The 17,612-nt window shown below is 51.9% G+C and overlaps 2 protein-coding genes across 3 annotated transcripts in view; both read left to right on the top strand.

Moving 5' to 3' along the window:
- Positions 1 to 213: 213 nt before the first annotated feature.
- CFP (complement factor properdin) lies at positions 214 to 5,630 on the top strand. The gene is made up of 9 exons (XM_082680714.1): positions 214 to 348; positions 432 to 582; positions 1,765 to 1,940; positions 2,413 to 2,583; positions 2,721 to 2,912; positions 3,103 to 3,276; positions 3,528 to 3,719; positions 3,879 to 3,990; positions 5,406 to 5,630. Exons 1-9 carry the CDS (start codon positions 273 to 275, stop codon positions 5,554 to 5,556), a joined length of 1,395 nt encoding a protein of 464 aa, XP_082536840.1. The 5' UTR covers positions 214 to 272; the 3' UTR covers positions 5,557 to 5,630.
- Positions 5,631 to 9,840: 4,210 nt separating this feature from the next.
- The window catches only part of SYN1 (synapsin I), a gene marked incomplete at its 5' end in the record, with an annotated part of 42,688 nt that continues 34,916 nt past the window's right edge, over positions 9,841 to 17,612 (top strand). For both annotated transcript variants that reach the window (XM_082681756.1, XM_082681755.1), the window contains one exon: positions 9,841 to 10,217. In XM_082681756.1, coding sequence (XP_082537882.1) covers positions 9,841 to 10,217 — 377 coding nt within the window. The remainder of the gene's footprint in view (positions 10,218 to 17,612) is intronic.

Raw genomic sequence — 17,612 nt, 5'->3', positions numbered from 1 at the left:
AGTGACAAACAAAACAGACCAAGCATGAGGCAGGAAGTAGGGAGGGGAGAGGAGAGGAGGAAGCTCAGGGACAGGTAGCAAGGGAGAGGTCGGAGCTGAAGAGACCTGCACGATACCCTCCCCTCCCCGCCATCCCCCATCACCACCACTGCCCTTCACCCTCCTAGTTCCTCCTGCCCCTGGTTCCTCTTTCCCACTGACTCTAGGATCAGATAAGCCCACATAAAGCCGGACCTCCTTTCTGGCGGGGCTGCAGGAGTACAGTGCCCAACATGCCCACCCGAGCGCAGGCCCATCGGTTACTGCTGCTACCGCTGCCGCTGCTGTTGCTCACCCTGCCAGCCACAGGTGAGTGGGTGGGGGCCCAGCTGGCCCCCAGGGGTGCCTGGGCCCTCCCACACTCCTGACCGTGCTCCCCCAACCCGTTACAGGCTCAGACCCTGTACTCTGCTTCACCCAGTATGAAGAATCCACGGGCAAGTGCAAGGGCCTCCTTGGGGGAGGTGTCAGCACGGAAGACTGCTGTCTCAATGCTGACTACGCCTTCCAGGAGCTCGGCAGCAAGCTCTGTATGGCGTGCAGGTTAGGGGGAGTCTGGGGTTTGAGGGGGGCAGAAAGGACTGTCTGCAGGGCGACCCAGAACTTGGGCTCTGGCCTTCTCGGAGATTCTCAAGCGTGGCTCCAAGGCCCTGATCGTGACCATGGCTCCGGGTCTCTCAGCCTTGGCTCTGTTGACATTTGGGGCCAGAAAATTCTTTGTTGTGAGGGCTGACCTGTGCGTTGCAGGATGTTTTGTAGCATCCCTGACCTCCCACTAGATGCCAGTAGCAACTTGCAACAACTAAAATGTCTCCAGACAGGTAAAAATCATCCCGAGTTGAGAACTGCCATGGCTTACATGTATTGAGCGCTTCCTGCATACCAGAAGCATTGTGGGTGGGGTGCAGCTCAGGTATTTCTGAAGGTAGCTCAAGTCCCCAGATGGTGATGACAGCTCATACGGAGCATTTACTGTATACAGACACATTGCTGGAGGGGGAGAGTTTGGGCAATTCTGAGGGCAGCTGCAGCTCCCTAATTATAACGGCACTTCATATTCATTGAGCACTTCCAGCATACCAGATGCATTGCAGAGGTTGGGGGTAGCCAGAGGATTTCTGAGGGTAACTCTAGTCTCCTAATCGTGATGCCAGCTTACGTGTACTGAGCCCTCTCTGTATGTCAGACATATTTTCTAACTCTTTACTGTATATATCCCAGGTACACCATGGGGATGGGGAGCTTGGGGATTTTTGAAGGCAGCTCTGGGCTCCTGGTTGTCAACAGGTCCCATCTGTCTAGCATTATGCCGTGCAGGGGCTTGGACCTGGGGTATTTCTGATGGGGTCTCTGAGCTCATTGGGATGATGGCTCCTACTTATTATGCACTTCCTGTTTGCCTGCTACCGTGCATGGCTGTGGCCTGGTAGGCTTCTGACAGCAGTTCTGGGCCCTTAGTCCTTGTACTTGTTTACTGCGTGCCTGGCACTGTCCTTGGGGGACTTCAAAGGGTAACTCCAGGTTCCTGATCATGAAGGTAAATGATATTTAAGTATTTGCTGTGTGCCCACCTCCTCCCCAACATCACGAAGAGGTAGATACTCTCATCACTCCATTCCACATACGTTTATCCCGCACCCCTGTCTGTGCCTACCCACCCTCTGTGGTCCCATACACCATCCTTGTCAGAGCGTGCCAGGATGGGACATGTGCTTCTCTCTGCAGGCTCCCACAATGGTCACCGTGGTCCGAGTGGGCCCCCTGCTCAGTGACCTGCACGGAGGGCTCCCAGCTGCGGCACCGGCGCTGCATAGGCTGGGGCGGGCAATGCCCCCAGAAGGTGGAGCCTGGGACCCTCCAGTGGCAGCTGCAGGCGTGTGAGGACAAGCCGTGCTGTCCTGGTGAGAAGGAGCAGCAAGGCGGGCGAGCGCTGTCAGTTACCCGGCACTGGGAACTATCAGGGCAGAAGCCCTGAGGGTGGGAGTGTGCTTCATGTTTGTGAGGTCGAGGAGGAGGCTGGCGTGGCTGAAGGAGAGTGGTGGCAGGTGAGGTCAGAGGGGGACTTATCCCTGTGGGCCACAGTGAGGATGTTGGCTTTTACTCTGAGTGATGTAGTGATGGTGGAAAAACATGATCTGACTTGAGTTGTGACAGATCCCTCTCACTGTCAGGACGACAGACTGTATGTGGTGAGTAGTGAAGCAAAGGGACCACTGTGAAGGCTACTGCAATAGTCCAGATGAGCAATGATGGTGGGCCAGGTGTGGCAGAAACAATGGGCACAGGATTAGCTGATGTGGGATACATGAGGAAGCCTGGACCCCTGAATGACACCACCACCTCCATCTTGTCCTCCTCTTTTCTCTCCTACAGAGATGGGCGGTTGGTCCGACTGGGGGCCCTGGGCATCTTGCTCTGTCACCTGCTCTAAAGGGACCCGGATTCGTCGTCGAGCATGTGATCGCCCCACCCCCAAGTGTGGGGGCTACTGCCCAGGAGAGGCACAGGAGTCAGAGGCCTGTGACACCGAACAGGTCTGCCCCAGTGAGTGAGGGCAACCACAGAGCAATGATGTGGGCACCCAGGGTGGGTCTGGGGGTTACAGCAGAGAACTTCCAGGGTGGGAGGACTTCAGCATGCATGACCACACTTGGCATCTCCCCACCCCCACCCCATCACAGCACACGGGGCCTGGGCTGCTTGGGGCCCCTGGGGCCCCTGCTCAGGCACCTGCCACAATGGACCCAAGGCATCTGAGGAGAGACGAAGCCGCACATGCTCTGCACCTGAGCCCTCCACGCAGCCTCCTGGGAATCCCTGCCCAGGGTCATCCTCTGAGCAGCGGGCCTGCACCGGCCTGCCACCCTGCCCAGGTACTCGGGGATGAGGCCTCTGACACTCTGCTCTTGATTTAGGCACAGATGCTCTGCCATTTCAAGGGACAGCGATCTGAGACCATGTGACCATGGAGCTCTTCGTTTGGGGGCAGTCCGTCTCAAGGGTCTAGGGGCTGAGGGGGGAGATTGAGGTGGCCTTTCTCCTCACTCCTGTCTCCCCCAACAGTGGCTGGTGGCTGGGGGCCATGGGGTGCTGTGAGCCCCTGCCCTGTGACCTGCGGCCTGGGTCAGACCCGGGAACGACGGACATGTGATCACCCTGTGCCCCAGCACGGGGGCCCCTTCTGTGTCGGTGATGCCACCCGGACCCACATCTGCAACACGGCCGTGCACTGCCCTGGTCAGTACCCCAAGATGCACCATTTCTGTGCCTAAGCCCCCCACCCGTCTCTGCTGCCCTGTTCCCGCTGTTAATACCTTGTTCCTGTCTCTAATTCCTCCATTCCTGGCTCCGATGCCTTGGTTCCAATTCTGATCCCCCTTTCCCACATCTGATCATTCCCACCCCGTCTCCCAGCCCCCATTCCTTCCTCTGAACACCCTTGCTGGCTCCTTTCTTTGGTGCAAGCCCAGCTGCCCCCGTCTCTGCAGTGAACGGAGAGTGGGAGCTCTGGGGGGAGTGGAGCACCTGCATCCGCCGGAGCATAAAACACATCAGCTGCCAGGAGATCCCAGGCCAGCAGACCCGCTCCAGGCTCTGCAAGGGCCGCAAGTTTAATGGACAGCGATGTAGCGGGGAACAACAGGATATCCGGCACTGCTACAACATCCAGCGCTGCCTCTGTGAGTGCCCCCAGAGACCATGCTGTGAGCGTGCGGCAGCCCGTGCAGGGACAGGGGCTTTCTGACTCTCTGCCACAGACCGCATGTCCCTGCAGCCTCTCTCTCATCACCCCACCAAGACCTCTAATTCTGACTCGGGAACCCCTCCCCTCCTCGCAGGGAAAGGCTCCTGGTCGGAGTGGAGTACCTGGGGGCTGTGCATGCCTCCGTGTGGACCCAACCCCAACCGCACCCGCCAGCGCCTCTGCAAGGCCACGCTCCCCGAATTCTCGTGAGTGAGGGGGCAGTGTGCCTTGGAAGGGGTCTTGATATTGATATGTCAGCAGTCAGGGTGGGAGAGTTGGCCACCCCCAACCAGGGCTTCCACCACTGGGTCCATAGGTGCCTTGTCTGGCCGAGTGCCATCTCCCAGCTGTAGGAAGAGGGGAGAAACTAAAGAAGAAGCTGAGAAAGAGGATGTTGAGGGGAGAATCAGTAGCCTCCGTGCTCTTCCGTGACTCATTCAGTCACTCAGCCATTCTCCCATTCACTCCGTCCTTCCTGTGTCCATGTGCTCTGCCCCCTCAATTACCCAAGCTTTGACTTGCTCGTTCAGTCACTCATGCCTCCATTCACTTTCTCATTCCCTCAGTCACCCGTGCCCCAAAGCACTCTAAGGCCTTTTGGGTAACAACAGTTGCAGACACACAGAACCCAGATCCCATGGATTCCCCCACGGGATCCAGGTCTGCTGGGCCCTGACAGAAGGCATCTGAGAAATGGTTGGTGTGTGGAAAAGGGACTGCCACCTCAGTCTGGGTCCAGGAAGCTGACTGGGCCTCCCCTGGCAGGAGGGGGTTGGGGAAGGCTTTCCCACCATCAAAACTGTGTGAGCAGAGTCCTGGACACAGGTGATCAGCCGCCCGAAGTGTTTCCAGGTGGCCAGGGTGGCCCAGGTGTTGGAGAGGGTTAAAACACTGACTTATCCCTTCCCTATTTCCACATGCATCAAACTACTAGATTAAGTGGCCTCTTCCCAACTCGTGGAAAGCCTGCCATCTGGTCTCTGGGTGTGGGGTGTAGAGTGGGTCCAGAAGATGAGTTAGGGGTGTTGAATGGAGGCATGAAGGGCTTGACAGAGGGAGGGAATGAATGGAGAAAGGACTGATGGAGAGAATCGGAATGGGAGTGAGTGGAGAGCTTGCCTAGTGGGACAGATAACCCAGGCAAAGACCATTTTGGACATGCAGCTTTGAATAAAGTGGAAGAGAGAACTAGAGATTGACTTGGGGGCAGGGATTTGTGCCTAACAGCAAGGCTTGAATGCCAGGGCAAGGCATTTGGGATTTTTCCAGTGGGCAATGGGGAAATAAGTAAAAGGTTTTAGAGGTGAGAGAAGGTAGCTCATATCAACAAATAATTACCAGCATTTATTGAGCACTTATTGTGTACCCGACATGACTCTGAGCACTTTACCTGAATCAACTCATTTATACTTACTCAGCCCAGTGAGGTGGGTATTACAAGTATTCCCATTTTTCAGATGAAGAAAACTGGGGTACAGGGGAGATAAAGAAATTGCCCAATATCTCACAGCTTAAAAATAAATAGTGTTGGGCACACAGTAGGCACTCAATAAGAGTTTGTTGAATGCATTCTTGCCTTCCCTGAGCTTCTCGCCTTCATCCCCCGCCCCTAACGCACCAGGCCCACCGTTACCACGGTCGAAGGTCAGGGTGAGAAGAATGTGACCTTCTGGGGGAAACCGTCGGCAGTGTGTGATGTGCTGCAAGGGCAGAAGGTGGTGGTGGAGGAGAAACGGCCATGTCTACACGTGCCTCCCTGCAAAGAACCCTGAGGATGAGAAGCTCTAACATCTCTCTCTTCCACTCTGACCCCCTGACCTCTCAGACTTCAATAAACCAGCCTCTTCCCCAGGAGTGGGGCCATGGCATCTTCTAGGCCAAAGAGCACAGCACAGGCAAAGTCGCAGTGGCCTGTGGTGGAAAACAGTATTTTCCACGGTGTGACAGGAGTGAAGGCGAGTGTCCGTTCCTGCTGTAGCCCTGATATCTGCCCCTCTTCCCCGCAGTGCCCCGGGTCACCCAGCACGTCCCTCTGCAGAGTCCCGATTTACGAATTACGGGCTTCCTGATTGGCTACCCTCCCTGGCAGGCACTTTCTGATTGGTCGGAGTGCTTGTTTTCCATCTCCCCGCTCTTAAAGCTCCCTCCGCTGGCGGATTCCGCGTCATTTGGCAATGAGGCCTGGCAGGGGTTGGCGCCCAACTGAGCGGAACACCTGCACCCACCCACTCCCAACAGCCCAGCTCCAACGCTGCAATTAGCGGCGACAAATAGCTCCCGCGAGGCGGGGGGCGGACCGAGGAAGTGCCTACGAGGTGCTTTGAGCTGGGACAGGGGCAAGGAGAAGCTAGAGTCAGCATCTGCCAGGAGGAGCCCCCCAAGACACTCAGACACATTCCTTTAGCATTTGTTCATTCATTCAACACTTATTAGCATCTACTGTATACTAGAGCTAAGTCTGGGCATCGGGTGGAGGAGGGCTGGTAGAAGGGGAGGACATCTAAGCAAGGGAACAGACTAGAATGGGTGATCCTTTCATTCGAACATTTTATTCAACACTTACCAACGCCTACTGTATACTAACAATAGCGCTGGACATCATGGGGGATGGGGAAGAAGAGTCAGAGCCGTATGTGTCTCCACAGTGAAGGGAACAAACCCAGGCTGCGTGCCTGGTAGTGTTTTAAGACTTTCCATAGCATGAATTCATTTAATCCACAATGAACATATGAGGTCAATATTATTATCCTCATTTTACCAAGGAGGAAACAGGCACAGATAGGTAGTGGGCTGGACGTTTTTGAAACACCATGTCAGGAGCAGAGTTTAGGACTTTGTCCTATGAGTGGAGGGGCACCTCTGTGTGGGGGGCTTCAGATGGGAAATCTGTGACACCTGGAGTCTGTCAGGGCGCTCACTTCTCTGGGTCGATTTTCCCTCGTGTAAAATGGGTCAACTGATGGATTGGGGTGAAGATGAAATCGATGGATATTCGGTTATCTTGGAAGGAATGAGCCTAAGTGAGGGGTTCCGGTGCTAGTGCCAGGGTATGAGAAAAATATGTGTTTATAAGAAAGTGGAAATTTGGCTCTATGTGTGCTTTATGAGGCACATATCTCTGTGAATGTGTGATATGCAGACCTATGGGTCTGTGCAGGAATTAAGTGTATGTGGAGTGCGTGTGAAGTTACAACCGTGTGCACATAACAATGTGTAAGTTATAGGAGTGTGGGTGTGTGTGCATGCTCATTAAAGTGGCATGAATATGTATGTGTGAGTTATAAACATGGGTACAATACTGATTACGAACATATGTCAAGTGTGTGTGTTTCAGAGTCATTGCTCACCAATGCACAACAAAGAAACACATTCTTGGAGCCCCTTCTGTATGTGCCTTCCTGTTGGAGAAGATGAAGCCAGTACAGAGGAGCCTTACCTCTGCCTCAGGGAGTTGAGACACTCCTTGGGTGGGGGTCGGGGGAATCTTCGTTCTTCTGCGAAACAGTCTACAAAAAAATTAATTTCTGGAAAATGAGCCACCTGGAGAAAGGGAATGACACTGGGGGACATGAGTACTAGGAACCTGGCAATGGGGCTACTGGGAAGAGGCAGACTGGAGACAGATTCCTAAGGAGCCCAACTTCTCACTCCCAGAGGAGCCAGAAAGATCTGTAGACCTGCAGCTGCTCCCATCCCCCAGAGAGGGCACCACGGGCCCAGCAGAGCTTGTTTGCTTGTGTTACTGAGCAAAAACTGGGGAGCACATACTTCAAAATGTTGGGAGATACCCAGTTTCTGGAGAGCTCCCCATTTGGGGAACACTGGGATATGGGATGCCAGAGAGGGTATCCATGAGAGGGGGAAGGAATGGCCAAAGCAGAGGCCTGCAGGTGGACTGAAGCTGGCTGCGATGGAGGAGGGAACAGAGACAGTGGACTGTGAGAGCCTAAGGGAAGAGGGGACTTCCTGGAGACCTAGGCAAAAGATGATCCTTGAGAGAGAGAAGGAAAGGACATTCCTGGCAGAGGTCACAGCACTCCCCCACCCCCACCCTCTTAGAGTTGGGTCGGGTGATCATTTTTACAGATGAGGAAGCCAAGTTTCAGAGGCCGGTAAGTTACTTTCTTAAGAGTATAGTGGAGGCCCAGTTTGAACCCAGGCTCTCCGACTCCAGACCTCACACCATGACCTTGTTTAAACAGGCCAAAGCTTTAATGAATGAAGAATGTATAAATGAATAAGTGGATGATTCATTTGAAAATCCTGATGGCACAAGGGACTCTAAATCTGCCTACTTCTTGCCATATCTTCTTCCGCCTCACTTGGTCCACCATTATCGCTCACCAGGGCCCACAAGGCCCTGCTCCATCTGGTCCCTGCTAACCTCTCTGACCCCATCTCCTGCCACAATCTCCCTCACTCACTTTGTTCCAGCCACACTGACACCTCTTTCTGGCACATTCTTAAAAGAAAATAACAAATGTATGGATCACAAAGTGAGCATGACCCTTTGGGAATGAATTGGAGTTTGTGGATTCCATCTGTAAAATGGAAATCATATTACCCGCCGCATAGTATTGTAGTGAGGGTTGGGTACAATCGGTCAACAAATGATTATTTTTAAATGGATTTGTGTTTTCATTGTAGTCAGGATCTTACAGGAGCTTCCACAGCCCACCTCTGCCCAACCTACAAGGATCATTTGCTCACGTGGCAAACACTATTTGGCACCTACAGTTTGCATACCCTAGGATGGGTCTGCTTCTGTCTGTGGAAAGTTCTCTGGTGCAGAGGAAGATGGCCTTGGGCACTGACAATGCCAGATGGTTATTATCGTGGTTTTTGACTGTGTCCAGGGCAAACGGATGGGGACCTATAGGCCAAGTGTGTGTGTAGGGGGGTGAGGTGGGGAGGTGAACACACATCAAGGCTAGAGCTTCAGGAAATGTGCCTGTGTGGAGATCTAGGTTTGTCCATGATTGTCTGTGGGTGTGTTTTGTCTCGGTGTGCATGCTCATGTGAGTTTCCCTGGGTCTCCGTGTGTCCGAGTGGTGCCTGTGTGCGTGTTTAGGCATATTTGCATGCATGTATGCATGCATGTCCATGACTGTTACCCTGGGCTTGTGTGTCTGTATAGATACCTAGATCGGTGTGTTCTCTCTCTGCACATGCCTCCGTATGTTTCCTTACTTTTGTGTGTGTCTATGTTTCTCCACATATGTGGCATTCCCTGTATGCCTCCAGCCCCTCGCCCAGCGCAAGCGTATGTACTCCCCACAAGTGTCCACGTCCCCCTGTCTGATGCTGTCTACACCACCCCCGCATGCATCTCTCTGCCTAGCTGAGCCTATGTGGACGTGGGAAACTGATCTCGCGGAGTACTGCATGTGACCCCCAACCCTCGCCGTGAGGGGGTTATTTCTCTACTTTTGAGTCTCCGGGTCTTCCCACCCCGCCAAATGCCTCCTGTGGTGAATATCAACACTGGAAACCGAGTATCTGCGGAGGGTCCTGTGTGTGACTGCGAGTGCGTGTGAAGACCAGGATGAGGCGGGGTGGGGGCATGCCTGACGCACCCACCCGGACCCTCCGGACAAACACCCACCCCGCCCCCACTCCCCAAATTGCGCATCCCCAATCAGAGGCGGGGGAGGGGAGACAGGATGCGGCGTGGCGCTTGCGCAATGACGCCTTCAGCACCACGGACAGTGCCTTCGCCCCCGCCTGCCGGCGCGCGCCACCGCCACCCCAGCCCTGAAGGCGCGCTGACGTCACTCGCCGCTCCTCCGCAAACTCCCCTTCCCAGTCGCCTTGGTCGCGTCCGCGCCGCCACCGGCCCAGCCGGACTGCACCACGCGGGGCGCGAAAGAGGGGGTCACGGGCGCGACCATCCGCGCTGCGGCGGCGGCGGCGACTCAGCTCTGCCTCAGTCTGCAGCGGGCAGCGGAAGAGTCGCGTCGTGCCTGAGAGCACAGCTGTGCTCCTGGGCCCCGCGCGGTCCGCCCCCGCGGTCCTGACCAGACTGCTCCTAGGACCCCCTGCCCCGCGTCGCAGCCATGAACTACCTGCGGCGCCGCCTGTCGGACAGCAACTTCATGGCCAATCTGCCAAATGGGTACATGACAGACCTGCAGCGCCCGCAGCCGCCCCCGCCGCCGCCCGCTGCCCCCAGCCCGGGAGCCACGCCCGGTCCTGCGACCGCCACTGCTGAGAGGGCCTCATCGGCAGCCCCCGTGGCCTCTCCGGCTGCCCCTAGCCCCGGGTCCTCTGGGGGCGGTGGCTTCTTCTCGTCACTGTCCAATGCGGTCAAGCAGACCACGGCGGCCGCGGCCGCCACCTTCAGCGAGCAAGTGGGCGGCGGCTCTGGGGGCGCAGGCCGTGGGGGCGCTGCCGCCAGGGTGCTGCTGGTAATCGACGAGCCCCACACCGACTGGTAAGCCACTGCTGTGGACGTCCCCCCGCGGTTCTGGGTCCCCAGATCATTCCATCATGAGCAATTATCGAGCGCCGCTTGTGTGCCCCGTGCCTGGCCCCCTCGCCCAAACCCTTTTCCTTTAAATTATTATGCGAAGCGCTTCATGTGTGCCCCGCCCTTGCCTCCCCCCTCCCCCCACCCAGACCTTCTAGATCTATACAGGGAGCAGTTATCGGGCGCCTGCTGTGTGCCTCCTTCCCAAAAGCCTTGACTTCAGTATATCCTGTGAGCAATCAAGAGCCCGATGTGCCCTGCACCCCGAACCCGTGCCCAAAGGTCTTGTCCTCTAATGGATCTTGTGAGCATTTATCAAGTACCTGGAGTGCGCCTCAGTGGGAGCCCTTCCTCAAGGCCTTTGGCTTACGTGAATTTTGTGAACATTCGTTGAGAGCTTGATATGTGTCTTGTCCCCCTCGGTCCTTGCCCTAAGGCCTTCTCTGATCTTGTGAGCATGTATCCAGAGTGCGCTATGTGCCCGCAACCCAGCCCTCACCTCAAAAACCTTTTAAACTATTCACTAAACACTGATTGAGTGCCTGCTGTGTATCCCATCCCAGATTCTCGCCCAAAGCGTTGCCTTTAATGGATCCTGTGAGCCTTTATTGAATGCCTTCTGTGTGCCCCAACTCAGTCCCCCTCTCTAAGAGCCTATTTCTCCAAAGGATCTAGGAAGCATGTATTAAGTGCCTGGTGTATGCCCCACCCCAAGCCCCTTCCTCAAACATATTTTCCTCAAATGAGTTCTATGAGCATTTTTGAACCTTCTGTGTGGGGCTAATCTTCAGACTCTCTGCTCCAAATCCTTTTCCTACAACGGATCTAGAAAGCATTCATTTGAGTGCCTCCCTTATCCCCTGTTCTCAAGCTACTTCTTCAAAGACCTTTCCTTTGGTGGACCCACTTAGCATTTATCAACTGCCTGATCTAAAGGTGTGAGCCTTCTCTAAAGGCTCTTTCCTTCATTGTATTCAGCAAGCAATTATTGAGTGCCTGCTGTTTACCTCACCCCAGACCCTTTTCCCAATGCCTTTTCCTCCAGTGGCTTCAGTCTGTATATATTGAGCACCATCTGCATGACCCAACCTTAGACCTTCTCCATAAAGGTCTTTGCCTCCAATTAATAGTGATCATATATCTGCACTTACTGCGTGCACCGTTTCAATCTTTCTTTCCAAAGACCTTTTTAAAAAATCACTCCTGGAGCATCTGTGGCACACCCACTGTGTGCCTGATTCTGTGCCTTCTCCATAAAAGCCTTTCCTCCCAAGAATGGAGAATCAAGCTTACATAAATCAAGTTACTGTATCCCCATTCCCCTTCCCCCAAAGACTTTTCCTCCAATGGATCCAATGATGATATGCCCATCTCTAGCCACCCCCCTTCCCCAAAGACCTTTTCTTTTAATGGATCCAGTGAGCATTTAGTCATTGTCTGCCAGGTGCTCGATTCTAAATCACCTTCCCCCAAAGGCCTTTTCTTCTAATAGCTCCTGTGAGCATTGATGGAGTGCCTTCTGTGTGTTCTATAGTCACACCTCCTCCCCAAAGTGCCTTTCTTCCAGTGGGTCCAGTGAGCACGTATGCAGTACCTGTCGTGCGTAGGAAGTAGATTCCCCTTCTTTACTCCTAGGATAACCTGTGCCAATCATAAAGCCTCTCCCCAGGGTCCTTTCCTTCAATAAATCTAGAACCAAATTTAGAAGGGTTACCCTTTTCCCACTCCCTTCAGTATCGCTAGGATTCCCTCTCCCAATCTTAAGTCTATACCCCAAAGGGCCTTTTTTTCTATTTAAGCCAGTAAACACTTACTGAGCACCTACTATATAAGAGCCATTCACAACTTCCTCTTGCCAAGCTTGGAAGTTCCTTCCCTTGTCTCAAGAGCTCTCTCTCCAGGGGTCTCTTTCAGCCTGAATTTATTGAGTACCACCTCTTTACTGGTTAGTCACCCCTCTCCCCAGGAGCCCTTACCCAGAAGCCTTTGGCTCTATTCAGAGCTCTCTCTATTTATTCATTCTACAGATATTTATTGCATACTTTCCATGTGTAAGAGTATGGGAGGCATTTACTAAGCACTACTATATACTAGGATGAACCCTCCTCAGTTCCCTTTCCTTCTAATCCCAACCACCAGCTGTATTCTCCATACTTTCTCCTCCACTCAGCCCCAACAATCTTTTAATGAACACTTACTGTATACTACTGAGAACCCCATATTCAGTGCCTCTTCTCCCCCTCCTGTAGCCCTAACTCCCCCTTCGACAATCTCCATCCTGCCTTTCACACGACACAACCGAAAGCTCATGATGTGTACCTACTATTTTCTGGCTAGGTTCCCTCCCCCACATAGTAGCCATCTTCCCAACTGCCCTTTTCCCCCAATTAATCCAAAAAGCATTTATCACTCTTTTACTGTGTCCCGTTCAAACAACGACATTCCTCTCCCTGCAGCAGACTCCTCCACTCTCTTCTCCCTCAATCCATAAAGCATTTATTGAACACGTGTTGTAATTCCTTCACTAACACCCACTCACACAGATGCCATCTTCCTGGCTAAATTTGCTCTATTGAAGTCAACAAACCTTAATGAAGCCCCTGCTGTATATTGGTAACCACCCTCCTTTTGACTTCCCTTCTTCACTTCGACCCTCCAGGCAGGTCCTTTGCTGCCTTTTCCTTCGTTCCATCAAACAACTCCAGTGTTTTCCACTTTTTTCTTCTAACTTGTCTAGCGAGCATTTATTGAGCATCTGCTGAATTCTGTGAACAATTCTTCCCTTCCACTTCTGTATCCCAAAAGCCCTCCTTTATCCCAGCAGCCACTCCAGTCTTTTCTTCCAGTCAACCTAGCAACCATTTATTTAGTGTCTGCTATAGGTGGGGTGGGATGGGCAAAGGGAGAGAGCCTGTGTACGCCAGGTTCAGTGTGAGGAACAGAGACCTCTGCATCACCAACTTGCAGACATTCAGAACCACGCAAGCTTAGGGATTTCAGCCTGGAATAAAGGAGGAGTTGTGCAAACTCTGTAATGGATTGTACACCTAAGTACAGTCTGATGCCTTTCCCACCAAACCTCACCACTCTCATTCCTTCCTGGGTCTTGAGTCCTGTGTGGTTTAAAGTTGCAGACTCAGTTGAGACTTGTCACCTCTTTTTACAGATAATTTAGTCCAGTGTTTTTTCGGCTGTGGGTCACCTCTTGGCTTGTGACCAGCATTTCATTTTCTTCATGAAATGAAAGTAGAACTATGATAAATAATAATATTGATACATGAAAATAGTAAGAGTATATTGCACATAGTAAGCACAATTAATATTTAGTGAAACTGAAACTGTTACTCCAATAAGAAATGTAATCAATAATGTATACCATATATATTATGTATATTCTCTAATACATTTGTTATATAATGAGTTTATAGTATATAATACATATATATGTGTATGTTTTTCTTCATGAAATGGAATAGAATAGGAAATATCAGACTCCATTGCAAATACTAAAGGTAATTATTTACTGAAACTTTCATTCTAATATATGCGTATTTATACACATTCTAGGTAATGTAACACATAATATATAATATGCAATATGTTATATAAGACATCCTATATTAAATTTTCTGTACATTATATGTCTTATATAATATATATTACATATATAGGATGGGTTATTATGTAAATATGTATATGGTGGGTTATATATTTCTTCTTGTGGCTTCTTTTCTTAGACTTTCCTGGAAGCAGACCCTGAGACTCTGATATTTGTGTGCAGATTGATCGGAGAGAGCTCTTGGGAATAACACCTGTTGCAGGGGAGGAGTGGGGGAAGCAGGATTTGGCAGAAGGAAAGGCTGAGCTCTGATGCTTCACAACAGTTGTCCCAGCTGATCATCTGGGGAGCTCTGGAGCTGGGATGACACTTCAGAGTTGTCCCAGTTGAGATGGGGTGGCCAGGCTTTTGTAGTCCTGCATCAGTCAGTCATTGGCTGCAGGCTGCCCTCTGGGAGGAGGCATAATCTTGCGGAAGGTGAGTCCCTGCTGCAGAGGGCAGTTCCCAGGGACGGACAGCACTGTGAGCCTTCAGCAGCAGGTATTCCCAGAAGCTGGGGAACAGATGTGACAAGAAGGAGGAGTGTGAAGATCTGGGTGGAGTGCACAGCCTACCCCCTGGACTGCTCAGATTCACTTGCTTTTTAGAAGTAAGTTCACCCATCTGGGAACAGCGTTTCCAGGATTCTAATTGATCTTGTTTTCTGGGGGACACTTGAAAGAGCACAGTTAGTTGGACAAACTACAGCCTCCACTGCCATAGTTGATAAATGTGGCATAAGTAAATGATGCATTGTTTCCTTCCTCTACCTCACATTCTAGATTCCCCTCACCCTCGGCTAGCACCCCTCCTTGGTCTCAGTGGCTTATCTGGTGAGTGATCCATTCCCTCATCCTTGAGGGATCCCTGAGCTCTTGCTCCCCATCCCCTCAGGCTGTGGCTGCTGTACTCGTCCATTTGCCATCAGTGTTAAGCAAGGAGTACCGACAGATGCCCAAGCAGATCACCTGGGGGCCAAACGTGTTCCTCCCTGCCCCCACTGTGTAACAGCAGCCCTATCTCCTCCTGATGATTAGGGTCACGTGCCCCTGCCAAGACAGTGACTCGTGTTCCGTTCCGTTGGCATGAGAAGCCTGAAGTGTCCAGGTAGCAGTCAAGGCTTAGAAGGTAATGGGATTCTTGCTGTGTCCCCTGGTAGCAGTGTTCCCCCTTGGAAAACCAGGACCTCTAACCTTGCAGAACCCTGAGTGAACAGGAAGCACACATTCCAAAAGTGGATCACTGGAATTGATGGTAAGCTGGGCCGCTCCTACTTTCACCTCCAAGCCCCCAGACCGGTGTATTCTACCTCTAAAGAGCACAGCACAAACAACAGATTTAGCGTGTACACTGTGTTTTGGAGGATGGTATCCCATTCCTGCACGGTATCACCTGCAAGCTTAGGTCTTAGCTGTGGCTACACCAGGTTGTTCTTTCACTCTATCAGGCCAGCAGCTTCTGGGTGGTGCGGTATATAATGTCATCAGTTGATTCCATGGTCGTGGGCTTACTTTTGCACCTCCTTTGCTGTAAAGTGAGTCCTTCAGTTTGATGCAATGTTATGCGGGATCCCATACTGGTGGATCAAATATTATGTAAGCCCTTGGACAGGGATGCTGGCTAAGGTCCTGTAGTCAGGAAGGGCAAACCCATATACAGAATATTCCAGTCAAAATCAGTCATTACTCTTTCCCGAGTGGAAGGAGCCCAGTGTAGTCAGTTCGCCATGGAGTGGCCGGTTGGTCTTCTTGAGGGATGGTGCTGTGTCAGGGACTCAATATTGGTCTCTGGTGCTCAGAGGTTGGTCATTCAGCAATAATGCCATAGGCCTCACATGCTGCCTCTATCTCTGTTACCCTTGCCACTTCATACGTGTGCCCATCTGCCAGCACTGGCTGATTCTAGAAGCTGGCTGACGTCATTTGGCTGAGTCATTCTGTCTACCTGGTTGCTTAGTGCCACTTCCAGGGTGGATGCTATCTGGTGGGTGTTAACACACAATACAAAGATCTTCAATCCTCACTCTGTTTCATCTCCACTCCTGTACGTCCACCCACATTTCGGTGTCCCAGACCTCCTCTTCCTGATCTTCCAATATTGTTCATTCAAGGCCTCTGTCTAATCAGCCAAGCCATTTACCACTGCCCATCAGTGAATATGTATTCGAATCTTGGGTCACTTCTCTTTCCCCACAAAATAGATGACCAGGTGCACAGCCCAAAGCTCTGCCCATTGGGAGCTTTGCCACTGTTTTTCAAGACCACTCTGAGTGGGGCTATAGCATCGTCACTGTCCATTTTTGGCTTCCACCCACGTACCAAGCCAACCCATTTGTGAACCAAGCTTAGGCTTTTTCTTCCTTCATCTGCTGGTTGTAAGGTGTTCCCTTAGTGAGCTGAGGGAGGCACTAACACAACAGTGTGGATGACACGGGCATCCGGGTTACTTGCTCAGGCAGCTTGCATGGTCCTGCTGGGGTCGATCCTGGCTCCTGGGCCCATCTGACTTCATTACTTGGTGGGCCTGGCAGGACCCAGCTCATAATAGGCACCAGGATACGTGGTTCCTTGGTACCCCACGGTCAAGCATTCTGTCTCTCTCAGGGCCCAGTACTGCACCAGGATTTGTTTCTCAAAAGCGGTGTAATTCTCTGCTGCAGATGGCATGGCCTTGCTCCAGAACCCCAGGGGCCTCCCACTCAGGCATCCCATAAGCTCCACACTACATTTTCCTCACTATCCAGTATTGTAGGATCTGTCAGATCATATGCCCTGAGTGGCAAGACTGCTCACACTACAGCCTGGACCTGCTCAGGGCTGGCAGCCTTACGTGTCACCTGAAATATGGATCGGAACAGCATTTCCAGGTGTGGAATACGCTGCCTCCAAAACCTAAAGAGACCTCTCCTTTGGACCTGAAGAGGCCTTCCTCATGGTGGAAGGTGCAAGATGCAATGCTTTGCGCGATTATTTGGAGGGGCTGTCCTGGCATACCTTGGCCCACTGAATCCCTAAAAATCGCACTAATGTGGCAGGACCCTGAATCTTTTCAGGGTTTATCTCCCACCCTCTGGAGTGCATGTGTCTTATCAAGGCAATGTGCTAACCATCTCTTGCTCATCTTGGCCAATCAATATGATGTAATCGATATAGTAGTCCAGTGTGATATTCTCTGGGATGTACAGGTGGTCCATGTCCTCTTGGACTATATGATGACATAGGGTGAGAAAGATAACATAGCCCTATGGCAAGACCATCAATATATATTGTGGTCAGTCCCATATGAGTGTGAAATGTCTCTGATCCTCTCTTCTGATCAGGATAGAAAAGCAGTCATTCACTAAATCAGTGCCCACCTGCTGTACCTGAGATCCTTTAATTTGCTCCAGCAATGACAGCATGACCAGTACAGCAGCTTCAATCAAGGCTACTACTTGGTTGAGCTCACAGTAGTCTACATTCTTTAGGATCCATCCAGCCTCCTCAGGGCCCAAACTGGTTAATTCAGTGGAGATATTATGGGACTAACACCCCTGCGTCCTTTAGCTCTTTCAGAGGAGCACTCATTTCCACCATCACCCCTAGGATAGACACAATATTGTCTTTGATTTACAGTTTTGATCAGGGGAGGTGGGTATAATTTCCGAGGCATCCATTTGAACTTCCCCGCTACCATAGCTCTGCCCCGGCAGGCCAAGGAACTCGTGTAGGGGTTCTGAAAACTACAGATATGTCCATTCCAATTATGTATTTGTGAGCTGG

The sequence above is a fragment of the Grampus griseus genome (assembly GCF_964374135.1).
Source record: "Grampus griseus genome assembly, chromosome: X".
NCBI classification, from domain to species: Eukaryota; Metazoa; Chordata; class Mammalia; order Artiodactyla; family Delphinidae; genus Grampus; species Grampus griseus.
Note: the sequence above shows the minus strand (reverse complement) of the source record. Positions and strands in the feature narration are given on the sequence as shown.

Coding starts and splice junctions, on each gene's coding strand:
- CFP (XM_082680714.1), top strand. CDS start 273: ATGCCCACCCGAGCGCAGGCCCATCGGTTACTGCTGCTACCGCTGCCG. Junction 349..431: donor GCTCACCCTGCCAGCCACAG/GTGAGTGGGTGG, acceptor AACCCGTTACAG/GCTCAGACCCTGTACTCTGC. Junction 2,913..3,102: donor CGGCCTGCCACCCTGCCCAG/GTACTCGGGGAT, acceptor CTCCCCCAACAG/TGGCTGGTGGCTGGGGGCCA.